Source organism: Cnephaeus nilssonii (genome assembly GCF_951640355.1).
Source record: "Cnephaeus nilssonii genome assembly, chromosome: 13".
In the NCBI taxonomy this organism is placed as follows: Eukaryota; Metazoa; Chordata; class Mammalia; order Chiroptera; family Vespertilionidae; genus Cnephaeus; species Cnephaeus nilssonii.
Window position 1 is genome coordinate 75,142,093 of NC_137084.1, and position 19,014 is coordinate 75,161,106.

At 35.0% G+C, this 19,014-nt stretch overlaps 1 protein-coding gene across 1 annotated transcript in view; it reads right to left on the reverse strand.

The window, feature by feature from the left end:
- The window catches only part of DYNC2H1 (dynein cytoplasmic 2 heavy chain 1), a 178,840-nt gene that overhangs the window by 96,694 nt on the left and 63,132 nt on the right, over positions 1-19,014 (reverse strand). The window contains exons 30-37 of the mRNA XM_079788478.1: positions 18,369-18,488; positions 15,388-15,538; positions 13,500-13,705; positions 12,183-12,365; positions 11,423-11,605; positions 9,866-10,089; positions 8,490-8,605; positions 258-457 (exon numbers count right to left, since the gene is read on the reverse strand). Coding sequence (XP_079644604.1) covers positions 258-457; positions 8,490-8,605; positions 9,866-10,089; positions 11,423-11,605; positions 12,183-12,365; positions 13,500-13,705; positions 15,388-15,538; positions 18,369-18,488 — 1,383 coding nt within the window. The remainder of the gene's footprint in view (positions 1-257; positions 458-8,489; positions 8,606-9,865; positions 10,090-11,422; positions 11,606-12,182; positions 12,366-13,499; positions 13,706-15,387; positions 15,539-18,368; positions 18,489-19,014) is intronic.

Here is a 19,014-nt window from a genome sequence, read left to right on the forward strand (position 1 = left end):
GAGTTTATTCAAATAAATTTCATTTTCAAAACTGAGCTGTTAAAGTCTGTACACATTTTTAAGGGACAAACTGTATAACGAGAAAGCACATAACAAGGTGAACTAATCTGGACTTAAAGGTCAGGAAAGGCTTCCCTGAGCAAATAAGATTTCAGTGGAAAGACAAAAGATAAGATGAAAAGATAAAGAATAGATAGGTGATAAGGAATTAACTAGTAGGAAGGGTCAATTTAGTATAAAATATTCTTGACAGTTACCTGATTGGGTATGATTTCATAATTGGCCTCCTCAAAGACTTGCTGTAATGCAGCACTCAGTTCATCATATTCTACTTCTTTAAAGTCAATTCCAGGAAACACATCTTTGATCAGTGCATCAAACCGAGTGCAATCAGCAAATGTAAACTTTGACATAGTATTAAGCCTCAGTGCTTGTACCACAATATGACTTTCATTAACTAGAGAAAAAGTTTCATTTTAAAATTATTAGTTATGAAGTTAATGACGATAAAAATAGTGTTTAAGTGCCTTAATATGCACTGTTAGTAATTAAATGATGCACTAGAATTCAGTAACATTTAAAGACCTATGTTATCATGTGAATTGATAAGTCTACCTTATTATCTTTTGACTGCTGAAAAATAAGTACCAATAGGTAGAATCATGAATGCTTTTTCATAGAATTTAAATCCCAGGCATTCTCAGGCGTTAATTAATATTAAAAATTATTATAATTTACATTGGCATAGTACTTTACTATTTTGATAAAAAACCTTGTAACAACTGTGTAAAGTAAGGAAGCATTACTAGTATTAGTCTAATTTTACGTATGAGAACATTAAATCTCCAAGGGTTTAATGACTTACCAGAAAATGCACAGCAGTATTATTTTATACAGCTGGAATTTAAACCCAAACCAACTAATTCCAGATTCAGATATATCTCTAAATATACCAATATTTCCTGCAGAGATTTTATGTACTATGACTAAAAACTAACAAACAAAGCAAAAATCTTCTATCAGCCTTGCTCAAAACTGACTCATAAACCTATTCTTAAACCCAATGTAAATATTAAATGATTGTAAGATTCTTATTTTTTCAAGGATATCAGCTGCTGATTGATAAGACGTATACATAAAGGCAAGAAACTATTTTTAGCCTGGTATTTTTATAAATTGTTTAACATTTCTATGTTTAAGTATATACAAAGAGGTTTGATTGCACTAGAGATTATTTCCAGCACTGAATAATCTCTCACAAATAAGTCATCTTTATTTACTGCAAGTATAATTTTAATCTTTCTTAAAAATCACCAGAATAAACAACTGAAAAACAGTAATTGAATCACTTCACCTGGCATACGCTCACCTAATAATATAGCTAAAGTACCTTCCTTTTTAAGATGTATACTTTAATCATTTAGAGTACAAATAGGTAACTTCATATAATCCTTTTTCCTGTGCTGTCTTACCTTCTTCAGTGCTTTAACTTTTTAAATAATTTTTTTATTTTTCAGTTTCAGACACACAATATTACATTAGTTTCAGGTGTGCAACCAAGTGATTACACATTTATATAACTTTCTAAGTGCTCACCCAATAAATCTGACATCATTCATAGTTATTACAATATTATTGACTATATTCAGTATGCCGTACTTTACATCCCCATAATTATTCTGTAACTACCATATGTACTTCTTTACTCTGTCACCTTTTTCACCCATTCCCCTAACCCCACTCCCGTCTGGTCTGGCAACGGTCAAAATGTTCTCTGGGGGGGGAAAAAGGCAGCTAACGAGGCAGACATGTCATGCACCTCGTCCCAGAGCCAGACTGGAAAGACAACTAAATCAGAGAACATCCACCCGGAATTAGCAAATGGGACACAGCTGAGGAGATAATTCACAACAAGAAGGAGCAGATGACACCTGTAGAATGGGAGGAACGGAGATCTGGGTTGGAGAGGGACACAAGACCACTGGGCCAGAGGGTGAGGAGGAAGCTGCACTGCACCAAGGCTGCATCCCTTGGCCACAGGCGTAATACCCGACTGTGAAAAGGAAAAGACATAGCTGGCGAATCTAGGTATAAGACCACAGCTGCGAGGGGCTGCACCCTGAAAAACAGCCCAAGCAGTGCAGTGCCTGGGGGAGAGAAACCCGCAGTTTTGTGGTTGTTTTCCCTTTGTTTTGTCTTTGCTTTTATTCCCTAAACCCAGTACATAGCCCTTTTCAACTGCAAATACGCACCCTCAGATGTGGTGCAGATAGAGGTACAGATTTGTGGCACCTGAGGAGAAGCTGTGGCAGGAAGCAGGGCAGGGAGAGGAGACTAGAAATCTGACATTGGGACATTCATAACCTTCCAAACCTAAACGGCCATTTCTCTCCTGAAGAGCTAGTCCCTCCCAGTAGGTAATACAGCCTGCCACCCCCTGCCTGCATTCTGAGCTTTACAAAGGAAACAAAGGCTCTGAATAGCCCCAAAGAGCCCTCAGTGACTGGGTTGGTAGAGGGGCCTGTCAGGTCCACTATTCTGGGAATCACACTGATAAAAACTCCAGGTTGCCAGCCAGCTCCACTGGTCTCCATACAAGGATCTCTGACCAACCAAGGCCAGAGTAATATTTTGGGACACTCGCAGAGTAGCTCTGGGTGAGGGGAAAAACATCAATCTACTAGTAATTCCCAGAAAGCGAAACAGCACCACCCCCACCTAAAGCCCAGTCAGACGCTTGAGTGATTGAGATTGACAGCTGGCAGACAGGTAAAGAGAGCAGATTGGTCCCACCTGCCTGCAGCCAAGGCCTGTGGAGACAGACACAAACATAGGAGCAGTGGGTCACTTGGTGATTCAACACGGTGCTGAACGCCAGAGACAATGCCTGACAGTGGTCAGCACCTAACTAACTAACAGGAAGCCCAGAATTGGCAGACAGAACAGAAGAGTGGGGTCCTAACCCAGATCCCTTGGGGCATTAAAACTAGGCGGAAGCGAACAATGCTTCACTTTATTTTTTTAGTATTTTTTCTTTATTCTATTTTTATTTTTTTATTGTTTTATCTTCCTTTTTCACCTTTTTCTTCCTCACTTCTCCCTTTTCATCTTGTGTTTCTTCTCCCATCCCTGTTGAGTTTGTCTCTTTCTTTTGACCCCCTTATTAAAAATTTATCTTCTTTATCTCCTTCATTGATGTGTTATTATTATTGTAGACTCTGTTGGCTTATTAATATATCTAATTTCCTCTTCCCTGCTCTTACTCCATTTTCCCTTCTCTTTTTCTCTTTCTTCACTAGTCATTTTTTCCCCCTCACCTATCTTGCTCTTTGCTTCTCCTAATTTTTAAATTATTTTCACTTCCTAAATTCAGGCCCATCTGCTCTCTCCTCTATTCTCCTTTTCAAAGAAAGATAAACAAACATTTTATTTCTTTTTCTTCTTATCCACTCATCCTCTTTCTCCCTCCTCTATACTAAACTGTGGTCCTTCCCCTATTCATCCAATTCCTTAACCTTATTTTCTGTATTTAAGCTATGCCTCTACAGATTCTGCCTCCCTTTTTTCTAGGTATTTTTTGTTTGCGCTTTTTGGATTATCTGTTTGTTCTGTGGGGTTTTCTTCCCATATTTTTCTTTTCTTTTTCTTCTTTCCTATTTCTCTTTTCTCGCTATAATTTTTGGTCTCTTTTCTCTCACCTAATTCTCTTTCCTTTGGTGGTCACTTTTATTGGGGTTATAGGTGTCTTGTGTACAATAATATATTTTTTATTTTGTATCGTGTCTTGTCATGTTGTATTTTGTGCAGTTCAGTCAGCACCTCCACAACGGTTGGCACGATGTGATAGAGAGCAAACCACATAACCAGATACCTGAGAGGAGACCCCATCCACGAATGGAACAATAACATTCAAGACCCAACTCTATAAACAAAATCCAAATATGTCAAGTAGGCGGCATCCTGAGAATACCCAACCCAGAAGACCTGAGGGACTGCCCCACTAAGTGCAGCATCTACTACATATGACAAATTCAAAAAATCTGGGTGGCATAGCAGTTTGATCTAATACATAGAAACAAACACAAAGAAACAGCAAAAAGGGAAGACAAAGAAACAACCCCATGTGAAAGAAAAGGAGGGATTACAAGAAAAGGAAATAAATGAAAAGGAGGCAAGCAATTTGTCAGAGAAAAAATTCAGAGTAATGAGAATAAGAATGCTCAAAAGGCTGGATGAGAAATTCACCAACATGTGTAAGAATCAAGAGGAAATGAAGAATGACAGAGGTGCAATAGAGAACCACAATGGAAGGTTTCAACAGTACACTAGAAGAACCTGAGAACTGAATCAGCAAGGTAGAAAACACACCCAAACAGAGCAGCAAATGGAAAAAAAAAAAACTTAAAAAGCAGAAGAAGTCTAGGGGAACTTTGGGACCATGTGAAACAAAACAACATCCACATAATAGGGGTGCCAGGAGAGGAAATTGAGCAAGAACTAGAAAACCATTTGAAGAAATAATGACAGAAAACTTCCCTGACTTTGAGAAGAAAAAAGTCACACAAGTCCAAGAAGCACAAAGTCCCAAACAAGATGAACTCAGAAAGACCAACACCAAGACACATCATAATTAAATTGTCAAACATCAATGACAAAGTAAGAATCTTAAAGGCTGCCAAAGAGAGACAGAAAGTTACCTACAAGGATCTCCCAGTAGACTATCAACTGATTTCTCAACAAAAACACATCAGGCCAGAAGGGAATGGAATGAAGTATACAAAGTGATGCAAAGCAAGGGAATAAAATCAAGAATACTCTATCCAGCAAAGCTATCATTCAAAATTGAAGGTGAAATCAGGAGATTCGCAGACAAAAACAAACAAACAAACAAACAAAAAAAACTAAGGAAATATATTACCACCAAACAAGCAATGAATGAAATGCTAAAGGGACTGTTGTAAAAAGAAGAAATAGAAAGGAGACAAGCAACACAGGCATAAGGAATAAAAATGGCAATAAACAAGTGCCTATCAATAATAACCTTAAAAGTAAATGGATTAAATGCTCCAATCAAAAGCATAGAGTAGCTGAATGGATAAGAAAACATGACCCATATATATGCTATCTATAAGAGACCCACCTCAGAACAAAGGACTCACACAGACTGAAAGTGAAGGGATGAAAAATAATTTTCAGGCAAATGGAAATGAAAAAAAGCTGGGGTAGCAATAGTTATATCTGACAAAATTGACCTCAAAGTGAAGGCCATAACAAGAGATAAGGAAGGCCACATTATAATACTAAAAGGATCAATTCAACAAGAGGCTATAATCTGGTAAACAGAAATGCACCCAATATAGAAGCACCCAAATACATTAAAAAAAACTTCTGGAAGAAATCAAAGGAAAGATAGACAGCAATACAATCATAGTAGGGGACTTTAATACCCCACTGACACCATTGGATGAAGACACTAGACAAAAAATCAACAAAGAAACAGCAATCCTAAATAACTCACTAGATCTGATGGAATTAATTGACATCTTCAGATATTTCATCCCAAAGCTACGAAATAAACATTCTTCTGAAATGCATCTGGGACATTTTCAAAGATACAGCACATATTAGGGCAGAGGTTAAGTCTCTACAAATTCAAGAAGACTGAAATCACATCAAGCATCTTCTCAGATCACAATGGCATAAAATTAGAAATCAAGTACAATAAAAACAATAAAAAGCAATCAAACACATGGAGGCTAAATAGCATGCTATTAAACAATGAATGGGTTACCAAAGAGATCAAATAAGAAATAAAAAACATTCTGGAAACAAATGACAATGAAAACACAACAATCCCAAATCTATGGGACACAACGAAAGCAGTCCTGAGAGGGAAGTTCATAGCACTACAAGCCTACCTCAAAAAACACAAGAAAAAATGGTAATAAATTATCTAACCCTACAACTTAAAGAACTAGAAAAAGAGCAACAAGAAAAGCCCAGAGTAAGTAGAAGGAAGAAAATAATAAAGATCAGAGCAGAAATACTAGTAAATGACATAGACACACACACAAAAACAAAACAAAACAAAAACAAAAAAAAAACAATACAAAAGATTAATAGAACCAAGAGCTTGTTCACTGAAAGGATAAACATGATTGATGAACCTCTAGTCAGGCTCACCAAGAAACAAAGAGAGAGGACTCAAACAAAATCAGAAATGAAAGAGGTGACATAACAACAGACCACACAGAAATGCAAAGGATTGTAAAAAAGGACTGTAACTCTACTACAACAAACTAGACAACCTAGAGCAGTGGTTCCCAACCCTTTTTGAACATGCCCCACTTAAACATCTCTAAAATTCCCCATGATATATAATTTTTATTATTCAAAAAGTGAAGTCCTATTCACGTGGAGGAAGAATAAAAGGCCATAAACTTGGTCTAAACAATCTTCCAAAGAACATGACATCCATGAAAGAGAAAAATAAAAGAACAAAAAGGATAGTTGAAGTACTGAAGAAGAAATAACTTGTTTAAGAAAGTGTTTTAAAAAATAATAATATACTGTAATATCGAAAAATAGCAAATCAAGTCTCAACATATATAATACAGAACTGAAATGAATATGTCACAATATATATTTATATACTGCATATGAAGCCCCTAGAACCATAAGAAATGCAAAAAATTCGCTGTTAATAACTCATTCTCGAACCCCTTAAAAATCAAATTGCCTCCTTAAAAATCAAATTGCCCCTCTGTGGGGTGTGTGCCCCACGTTCAGAACCGCTGACCTAGACAAAATGGACATATTCCTAGAAAAATACAATCTTCCATAACTCAATCAGGAAGAATTAAAAAAACCTGAATAGGCTGATAACTACTGAGAAAATTGAAGCAGTAATCAAAAAACTTCCAGCAAACAAAAGCCCTGGTCCAGATGGCTTTACAGAGGACTTTTACCAAACATTCAAAGAAGAACTAACATTGATCCTCCTCAGACTTATCCAAAAAATTCAAGAGGAAGGAACACTTTCAAGTTCTTACTATGAAGCCAGCATTACCCTAATCCCAAAACCAAATAAAGACATTACAAAGAAAGAGAATTACAGGCCAATATCCCTGATGAACATAGATGCTAAAAGCCTCAACGAAATATTAGTAAATTGCATCCAGCAATACATCCAAAAGATCATACAACATGACCATATGGGATATATTCTGGGGATGCCAAGACTTAGGTACAGTATCAGCAAAATCAAAAAACGTGATACATCACATAAAAAAACTGAAAGACAAAAAGCACATGATCATATCAAGTGGCCACCTGCCACTTGGGCACTGCTACAGTACTCTTGAAGACTGTCAACGTCATGAAAACAAAAACAGACTGAAAAACTGTCATTACGCAGAGGGGACTAAGGAGATAGAACAACTAAATACAATGTGGGACCCTAGATTCAACGATTCAATCCTGGAATAGAAAAAGGATCATAATAGCAAAACATCAAGTGAAGTCCAAGTTTAGTTAATAGTAAAGTAACTATGTCAGTTTCTTCATTTTGACAAATGTACCATAGTAAATAATATGAAACAATGGGAGTGCTATCTTTGCAACTTTACTGTATATCTAAAATTATTATAAGGTAAAAGGTATTTTTTACATCTTTATATTTTTGAGTTTTTTAAAAGGTTATTTTGTTTGGTATATATTATCTCTTTGGAAAAGAAAATATCCATGTGTTTCTAAGGTTTCTGTTCTTGTTTAAAGACTAGAAAAATTCTTAGGCTCTACTCCAGACATACTAAATCAGGAACTTTGAGGTTGGAATCCAGTGATCTGTTTTAACAAGCCTCTAGGGCAGTGGTTCTCAACCTTTATAATGCCACAACCCTTTAATACAGTTCCTCATGTTGTGGTGATACCCAACCATAAAATTATTTTCATTGCTACTCCACAGGTTGAGAACCGCTGCTGTAGAGCCTAAGACCATTGGAAAACACAGATATTTACATTATGATTCATTAACAGTAGCAAAATTACAGTTATGAAGTAGCAATGAAAATAATTTTATGGTTGGGGGTCACCACAACATGAGGAACTGTATTAAAGGGTTGTGGCATTAGAAAGGTTGAGAACCACTGCTCTAGGGGATTCTAATGCACATTAAAGATTGAGAACAAGTGTGCTAGACTATTTCTCTATATATAACAACTATTTAATATTTAATGCACATTTTAAAACTTTAGACAAAAAACTAGGGAAAATACTAATAAAGTAAGTACTTCAATTGAAAACTAAATATTTCTTTATTAGTTTTGATAAATGTACGATGTTAACAACAGAAGAAACTAGGAATAACTTATTCAAAAACCCTATATACTCTGAACTAAAGTATTTATAACTTTTCTATAAATCTAAAACTATTCTAAACTAAAGCTTATTTTAAAAAATAAGATTATATTTTGAATAATAAATCAGACCTTCTTGTTTAATGCCAGTTTTCTTCAGTTGTCTAAGAAGATTTCCACTTCCTCTCAGAACTGTCTTCAAAGCTCTCAAACCCCAGTCATAATGTTGTTGAGGTGTCAAAAGTTCCCTTAAGTAAAACCATGAAAATCATAAAGCATCAAATAGCTATCAGGAATTCCTTTTATCATCATATCCAAAGAAATACAGAATATAACTACTGACAAATAAAAATGAGGACTGATATCCCATACATTTATATAAAAGACTCAATCACACAAAATTATCACTCAAGTAAAATGTTGAAGATGAATGGTTCATAAACTGGCTATCTTCCTCCCCCCCACACACACACACACTTTTTTTTTTCAATTAAAGATTACATTCAATATCAGTTTGTATTAGGTGTAAAGCATAGTGGTTAGACAATCACATACTTTACAAATGAAATGCCCCTCCCCCCGATATTTTTAGTACCGACCTGGCACCATACATAGTTAATACAATAACATTGACAGTATTCCCTATACTGTACTTTATATCCCAATAACTATTTTGTAATTACCAAACTGTACTATAAACTGGCTAGAATTTTAATTATTATACAATGATCTGTTTCCTTTATTCCTAATCAATCCTTCTAGCTCTCAATCTCTGAAATTCTAGTTGTCACTACCTTTTAAATGATATGGACTAGAATTCTCAATTACCCAAAGAAGCTAAAAGCCAGTCTCTATTACCAAAAATAAGACATAAGAAAAAATATAAAAGACTCCCTCCAAAGAATATGTTTTCAGTGGTCAAATGGTAAATAAGATCAGTAAATATTTAGCTGGAGCACTCCAAAAATTTTTTTTCCTAAAAAAGTGAGATTTAGATTTTTAGTATTTATGAAAAACAAGTAGTTTAGGTCCAGATGTTTTAATTATTTAAAGTAAAATCTTTCCTGTCACACCTTAAGTACAATCACCAATATGAAAATCATTGAATAAATAAAAAGCTAATATGCAAATTGACCGAACGGCGAAACAAGCGGTCGCTATGACGCGCACTGACCACTAGGGGGCAGACGCTTAATGCAGGAGCTGCCCCCTGGTGGTCATTGTGCTCCCACAGGGGGATTGCCACTCAGCCAGAAGCCAGGCTCACGACTGGTGAGCGCAGTGGCGATGGTGGGAGCCTCTCTCACCCCTGCGGCAGCGCTAAGGATGTCCGACTGAACTGCAAGAGGGCGCAGGTCAGGCTGAGGGACACCCCTGCCCCGGAGTGCATGAATTTCATTCACCGGGCCTCTAGTCATTGAATAAATTGGACAAATGAGAAAAAGTCACTAATAAACATAATCAATCATTGGAACCACAAAATATAAAAATAAAACAGAAAAACTCACCTAGATAGATTGAAAATAGCTACCAATTTCCTGCCCAATACTTGAGCATCTTTAAAGCCTTCTGAATAGAGAATAACTTCTGCAATGAGCTCATTGTCTGGGCGAGACATGGCTACTGGCCGGAAAAGCTGTTTAAGATTATCAGGCAGTTTTTGTCTTCCTCCATATCCTTTTCCAGCAGGATTCATAGTGATAAAAATGCCAGAATTCGAATTTATTTCTACCTGGAAAATTAATTTAAAATACAGGCATCAAATATCTGAAACTATAAATATAAAACATTACCAACAGAAATTTGTGATGTATTTCTACACATAAATACCTTAGCAAACAAACTAACAACTAATGTGCTAACCGTCTCCTTATTCAACATATAATAAACTCCTTAGGAATCATACTGCTTTATAGAGGTTCTTTATAATCAGTTTTTTGAGGCTGAAAGTTTAGATGACAACTAGTTTGAATGCCTATTCATTCACGCAACACATGTTTACTCAAAGCTTTCCTTGTGTTATAATTTGCTAAGTACACAGAGACAACACAACTCTGAACTAAAGTCAATAATAGTTTATGCCCCTCTAACAAAGAAGCAATCATAGTGTAATAAATGCTTTAACAGAGAAGAGCAGAATATCAGAAGAGTACCTAGTAGGGGCATTTCAACAAAGCTCAAAGAATAGAAGCTAAATTAGAATGTGTAAACTATGAATGGGCAAATATCTAGAGTAGAAAAACTTGGCTATAAAGGAAAGAAAAGAGAAAGAGCAGTGATTGGAACAAAAGATGAATTAAGACTGCTTATGTTTTAATTACATAACATTATTATGTATAATATACTAAGAAGGAAAAGACTTGATTATGTTTAAAAGCCAATGAGGAACGGGTAGAGGAAGGAAGGCAGAGGGGATAACTCAAAGAGGGTCCCTGGGAAACTGATTCCAAAGCATAGGTGGAAAGATAAGCACTGGTTGGGAGAAAGGACCACTCTTTCTTAGTAAGAAGAAGAAAGGAAAAAAATATGGAAGAAAATAAATTTTGATAACAAAGAGGTAAAAACTTAATACTTTCTCAAGAGTTTAAGCACCATGTAAATAACATGTTAATAATTTACAACTGGTCTTACTTTTGTGGCCTACCCAGAAAAACTTGTATTGTGAATATATTATTATAGATAAGAGGATAAATGTACAGTTTTTTAACTTTCAGTGTGTTCAACATTACTGTAATAGAACATACTTCAAAGGATGGGTGAGTATGAAATGAAACAATGCATTAAAACACTAAGCACAGTACTAGCACAGACCGATGCTCAATAAATGTTAGCAAATATTATAACTCAATTATTCTATATGGTTTGAAGATGAATGGTAGAATGAGATCCAAAAAAAGGGGGAGAAACCTCAGAGACAATTCACAGGCAAAAAGGTTTAACATCGGTCACAGGTTAGAAACAGGGGTAGTGCCAGGAAAAATAAAGATAGGATACTGCCTGAATATAAATAATGCAAAGTCTTATAAAATATTTTAAATCTTTAAATTACAAACATATTTTTATACCTCCTTGCCAAGCAGTTCACATACAGTTCTATGATTCTTCAAAGCATCTTGAATTGTCTGGATCTGCATAGAAACTGCTGATAGTACAGCTTCTTCCAGTCTATTGAATTCATCAAAACAACCCCAGGCCCCACACTTGACCAAACCAACAAATATTCGTCCCATTGACTTCACATCAATGCCCTTAAAAATAACAATAAAAATTATATTCACTAAAAAGCAATTGAAATTGCTAATAATAATTTAATACTTTATTTCATTTACTGATAAGGTAATCATTTCACCCATCTATGCTTCTTTTGCTCTAAAAAGTAGAGATTAAATAGCTACTCTTTCAAACTCAGAGTGGTTTCAAGGAGTAAACAAAATAATTCAGGTGAAAGTATTCTGAAAAGTACACAAAACTAAACAAATACTATTTTTGTTTTAGTTATTCTTGAAGTCAAAATACAAATCCTACACAAAATATTTTTAAATGAATTTAAAATTTTCTTTTTCTATTTACTATTCTCCTTACTAAAATCTTTTTCTAAACTGTAACATAAAATTATTTCTTTACAATAATTCTCTTTAGAAAAGTTTTGGGACTATACTACATGCGACCTCTCTCCATTTTACTTTTCAAATAAAACAAATTCTATTTTCAAGCGATTTAAAAGTAGAGTGATTTTAAGTACAGCTTTGATATATAAGTACATGAAAACTAATCCAACCATGTAACTAGTACACTATTACTTAGCTGGATATTTATTGATTCTACCTCATCACAATTAAAAACTAAAACTTGTCTTCCAAGAAGTCCACCCAAAGCTTTGACCGATTCAGTTTTTCCAGTTCCAGCTGGACCGTAAGGATTTCCTCCAAGTCCCATCTTCATGGCTTGAGTGAGAGTGAGGTAGCACTTGTCTGTCAGTGGAGTATACACCAGCTTGGGAGCATTACCCTACACAAGGGAAATATAAGGTTTTTATATGCATCTTCTAATTAACATTTACAAATATTTACACAGTGTGAAATTCTACTTAAAAAGATAAAGAGGCAACAAAAAGCTTAAAGTTTTTAACATAGAACAGTATCCAAATATTTTTCATGAAAGAAGCTTTTGAAAGTGCAAACTGGAATTAAACTTAATTATTTTTCAAGCATGTATTTTATTCTTTCCTCAATTAATATATTGTTAGGTTTTCTCAACAGTCTCTTGAGTTTTTTATAATAGTACAAAAACATACTTCTAAGGCAAACAAATCCAAAAATTTATAATAATCAAGTACAAAAAGGCATTTTGTTTTGTATTTTAAATTCATGTAAATTATTTCCTTAAATTTTATAACCTTCACATATCAGAATTATTTGGAGACATCAAAGTGTAATTAATTTGAACAGTTTCTTATGAAACAATTTTACCTGATCATATAATTTTCAAATTCTCTGCTAAATTTTAGGGAAAACAGATTCCAATTCCAGCTGCAGTTTATGTTTTTCCTTAGTTTAGGTGGACAGATTGGGTCTCAAAATGCATTTCCTTTTTGAAAGAGCCAACTGGCAACTCTCCTGACATATGCTTACTAAAATAATTGCCAAAATTTTCTGATGATTGATTATGATAAAAATAAGGCAGAAAGGATTCAGATGCATTTATTTTTAGAAAAGGCAATATGAGTTAGGTTATTTTTTCAGAAGTTGTTTTACCTTGAAAAACATTTAGTAAGCCTATTTTAGCATATTTAAAATTGCACAAGATTGTCCTTGTATAAGGAGGCACAAACCAAACCACTTCCATTGAGGTTGCCTATATTCAATTCTTTTTCAATTGAAGATATATCTCAAATTCTATATAAATGCTATTCTTAGAAAAGATACATTTAGAGAATTCAGTACAACACTGCCATTATTTTAACTTTTTGATAAAGAGAATGATTTTTTTCCAATATAACATTTTTAATTATGATGAAACAGAAATAAAACATTCTTGAAAGTTATAACTAAAATAAAAATAAATCTTTTATCCAAAAGAAAATTTCCTTTAAAGTAAGTAATTTCTAACAGAAAAATAAAACATTTCTGCCACAAGACATACCTGATACTCATAAGTATACTGAAGTTCAGTATCCACCATTTGAACATAACATATATCATCACTTTTCATATAGAATCTAACTTGTTTTTTCCAAGCCCAGTCTTCAATTGTATGAACTTGAACTTGGTTCAATTGTTTCACCACATCAATATTATGAATAATGTCAAGGATTAATGCTTTAAGTTTAAGTTCCGTAATGCCAGATTCTATATACAAATAAATATAATTGGAGAAAATGTTAGCCTGTGACTTACATACTTTATGATATCTTTATACAGGGGATTTCTTAATTAATGTAAATGGTAAATTCACGATATATTTGAGTGGCATAGTAATATAGAGCGTAGTAATATACATCAAACCCACCATCTGTAAGAAATAATAATTTTGTATGTGAAAACTAACGCATCGTCATTCAATAGGAAAGGAGTTCTGGTTCCTTATGCAAGGAGTAAGCACACACTGCCTTCTTTCCCCCTGAATGCAGGTGTAAAAAACATGGACAACAAGCAATGAACTGCTATTTAGGACTCTGAAAAGTAAAATGTATTAGGCAAATGAGGAAGGTCAGAATTAGAAGTGCTATCAAACAAGTAGAGAATTTACCTTTTTCTTTTTGTTTCCTCTCTGTATCCCTAGGCCTGACACAGTGCAGCCTGAAACCCAGATTGCTGTAGACAGGAAGTCTCCAGGAGCAGGAGTCTCCAGGTAGCTACAGTGCTGGCAGTTAAGACCCAGAAGTGCCTAAAATTCTGAGGGAAGGGAGCATTCTTCTGAAATCAGAGAAGCTCCGATCCTGAAAGAGTAGGACAAACCGCTGCTGCTCTTTTTCTCTCTGTGTTCTCCCATCAATTGGCCCACATCATGAGTGTGGTCATAGAAAGTGTGGAGGAGAGTATAAAGTATATGAAACCTCAGCTTTCTGGCCAGAGGACCAAAAGGGGGGCCCAAGGGAACCAGAAAATACTGGGAAGAACATGGAGAGAAAAGAGATTAGAAAAACGACCCTATAAACTTGCTTACGAATTCAGGCTCATTTCCAAACTGTGCAGGTCTCCTCTTCAACATCAAACCAAAGACTTTGAGAACTGGCCACTAGATGGTGCACACGTGCAGATCTATAATAGCACTGCAGACTGAAAACAGAACTGACAATGGAACCACACCCACAGAAGGTTTGCTGGAACTTTTGGCCTGAACCAAATATGATCAATTGCTAAATGAAAAATATCACCACTGATATTTTAATATTACACTAATCCAGGGGATTTAAACAAAATGCAGACTCTCATAACACAATTTTCAAAATGTCCAGGATACAATCCAAAATCATTCAACATGCAAAGAACAAAACAAAAAAAATCAATTCACATAAGAAAACAAAGGTGGAAGGAATAAAGACATTCTCAGATGAAGGAAATCTATGAGAATTCATAGACAACAAACAATACTGCTCTAAAAGAAACACTAAAGGAAGTTCTTCAAACAGAGGGAAAAAGATACAAGAAGGAAACTTGGAGCATCGAGATGAAGGAAGGGCAACGGAAATGGTAAACATCTGGGTAAATATAATAGACTATTTTTCTCTTGAGTCTTTTAAAAATGTTTGATGGTTAAAGGCAAAAAATATAATCTCATGGAGTTTTCAATGTATGTACATGTAACATTAAGTCAACACCAAGATAAAAAGTGGGATATAAAGAAAACTATATGATGGTAAGATTTCTGCATTTTGTTTAAGTACAATTTAAAAGTTAAGTATATATATTGTAACTTCTAAAGTAACCTCCAAATTAGATAGCCAGAAACAATAAATGAATTAAGATATAATACCAAAAAATGTTCAAATAACTGAAAAGTAGGCAGAAAATGGAACATTTTCCCATACCAGCATTGCTCGAATCCTCAGAACTTGTGTCGATGTCAGTATAGTGCTCTAACTTATTTACTAGTTGTGCTTCAATCTGATGAAGGCTATGATCTTGGATAGCATTTTCTACATCTTCAGTAAATTTAATCTGCTCCGCCAAGCATAATATCTATTAAATTAAGAGAAAAAATATTTTTAAGAGGTGATTTTACTTAGGAATATTTTATCAACTTTTTCCCAAAATTTCTATTGTATTGAATCTCTGTACCTGAATGCCCTTTTGGTACCTCAAATATTAACAGAGAATGTAGCCCAAGCTTACTTCTCAGAACTCATACTATCTCCCATAGGCCTATTTGGTGGGTCCTAGAACTCACCAAGCTTATGGTAATAGAAGGGACTTGATACTATCTTCCCCTGATTCTCCTCATAAATGGCTTCTTTTCAACCAGTAAGGTGTAAAGATAACAGAGTATGACACATTCTATTTAATAAGAAAGTAAATCTGCTAGCATTCCAAATAATCTCTCATTGTATTACTGAAGTCTGCCATTTCAAATTCTAATTTTATCTTAAATTAAGATCTGTCCTATCTTTCAGTCTAATACTCAAAAAAAAAACCAGAAACTAGCTCTAGATCAATATAGATATCTTTACCTTTATATAAAACATGAGACGCTTACCCTGCTTCAGAGGCTTTCTTTAACATAGCAAGACTACTAATAAAGCAAATTATACATTTAAATACCAGTCTTTGAAAACTTACATTAAAATAGTTTGATACAGTTCTTAGATTAACAAGGTAAATCAATATCCTCCTTTAAATTAAAGCCATAATCCATCATCATATTAAACAGTAAACCTATTCACCTATTACTATTGAACAGATTGTTTTTTGTGCTATATATTTTTCAGCATCCAGATGAATATCATCAAATGCTTCTATTAACAGATTAAGTCAATTAGTATTCTATATTTACACTTTATAATTTAATATAGCAGACTAAGCTACTGTCTTGCTCTAACTTAAAACATTGTGTAAATATCATATTAGATTCATTTATGGAAGAGAAAGCCAATTAGTAACTCTCTCCAGGGCAAAGTTATCTGCCATAGTTTGTTATCTGCCAAACTCACCAGTTTCTTTAGTCAGATATATGGTGAAGCATTTAAGCGGATCCAAATCTGCTTTTTTGTGAAAAGACTTTGCTCTTTAATTTTCTTACTAAAACGTTCACTCACCACCTCCACACTAATACTGATACATGTGAATTTTTTTCAGTCAATACTCCTGAATTTCTGTACTATAAATACATTCATTTTACTTGAATATTAAAGAGCTCAGTAGTAATTTTCAGGTTCAAATCCAGCAACTTTATTTAGCCTGTATCTCCTGATATAATTGTCATTTCCCCAATCCAATTACTATGCAATCTTACTTTTGTAGATTTCTTAATATTGTGTCTTTTACTCTAAATCAATTTAAATCCTACCTGAAAGTAGACAGAGTACTAAAAAACATTCCCAGAGTAATAAAGCAACTTAATTCTGACTTTGCACTGGCAGTATTCATTGATGATTGCTTTTACTTTTCTCTACAAACTTTATAAGGTTTTTTATTTTTATTTTTTTATTTTTTAGTATTTTTATTGATTTCAGAGAGGAAGGGAGAGGGGGAAAGAGATAGTAATATCAATGATGAGAATCACTGATCTGCTGCCTCCTGCACGCCCCTAATTGGGGATCTAGCCCACAACCCAGGCATGTGCCCTGACCGGAATCAAACCTAGGACCCTTCAGTCCACAGGCCGATGCTCTTTCCACTGATAGAGCTACAAGGGCTACAAGGTTTTTTTTAAACATATTTTAGCCGTAAGCGGTTTGGCTCAGTGGATAGAGCGTCGGTCTGTGGACTGAAGGGTCCCAGGTTTGATTCCGGTCAAGGGCATTTACCTTGGTTGCAGGCACATCCCCAGTGGGGGGTATGCAGGAGGCAGCTGATCGATGTTTCTCTCTCATCGATGTTTCTAACTCTCTATCCCTCTCATTTCCTCTCTGTAAAAAAATCAATAAAATTTATCTTTAAAAAAAAAACAAAACATATTTTAGTTTGACTCAAAGTGCTAAAGGATACAAATGACATCAATGATAAAAGGGATAAGAATCTAAAATGTCCCAAGCTTCCCATTTAACAAATCAAGTATTAAATGTTTTAATATGAAAAGCAAATAACTTTTGAGTAGTTGGATAGATTATCTTATGAGAAATCATAGTATATCTCAATGCCTATGTTTCAGGTCCCTAAGAACCAAAGTTACTGATGTCTTAAACCGACAGTGTTAGTCTTAACCAGCAATAAAACAAATCCTAAACAAGGCAGAATACTTAACACAAGTACTATGTGTTGATAAGGTCTGGGACAAGTTTTATAAGATTGGTATCTAGGACCCAGTGTTTCAGGAATGAGGTCCTATTAATACTGACCTGCAACCATCTACAATTCCCACCATGTAACCAAGCTCTCAGCTCCCCTGCTAACATTTTAGATCAGTGGTGTAACCATATTTTCCATCTACACTAATACCCTGCTAAATTCCTGTCTGTGTCGACCTCTTAGATGATTCCATGGGAGGGGTGGGGGACAGTGTTATCCATCCTGTGCCCTTCCATCCGTGATGGACTAACATCAGAAAGGAGGAAACTACTACATGACTGATTCTCCCTCCACATTCTCTCCCCCACCGGCCTGGCTGCTTATATCCCAGCATGCTTTCTGCTTGAAAGAATCTGAATTAATGGAGATAGAAGAGAACTTCACTATCATGCAGTTCTTCCCTCACATTTTACAGCTGAGGGAACCGAGACGCAGAAATTAAGCCATTTGTCAATAACAACTGTTAGATAAAAGGAGCACAGAGATGTCAGTTATTTGAGCCCTGGACTCTAGGTCAGGGATCATCCCAGGATGCCATGTTTACTCCAGACATAAGCCTCCTTACCTGTGATGGGAACAAGGATGAGTCAATTGCACCTTGAGAACTTCGTCCAGCAGTAACACATTCTGTCAACAACTGTTTCAAAGTTTGCTTCATTTCCAGGGCCAAATCATTTAACCAATTCTAAAAATAAAGTTAGAAAATAATATATACATATCATAAAACAGATGTACAATCTATTTTTTTTTACTTTCAAATCTCATCTTTTTTATTTTTTGTAATCTTCATTGCTGAAAATATTACATATGTCCCCTTTTTCTCCCATTGACCCTTTCTAGCCTTCCCAACCCCAACCCAGGCCTTCACCACCCTATTGTCTGTGTCCATGGGTTATGCATATATGCATACAAGTTCTTTAGTTGATCTCTTCCCACCACCCACCCTCCCCCACCTTCCCTCTGAGGTTCCAAAGTCTGTTCCATGCTTATATGTCTCTGGATCTATTTTGTTCATCAGTTTATTTTGTTCATTAGATTCCACGTCTGAGTGAGGTCATGTGATACTTATCTTTTTCTGACTGGCTTTATTTGCTATTGCAAATGGTAAGAGTTGTTTCTTTTTTACTGCTGCATAGTATTCCAACTTGTAAATGTACCATAGCTTTTTTATCCACTGATCTGCTGATGGGCACTTGAGCTACTTCCAAATC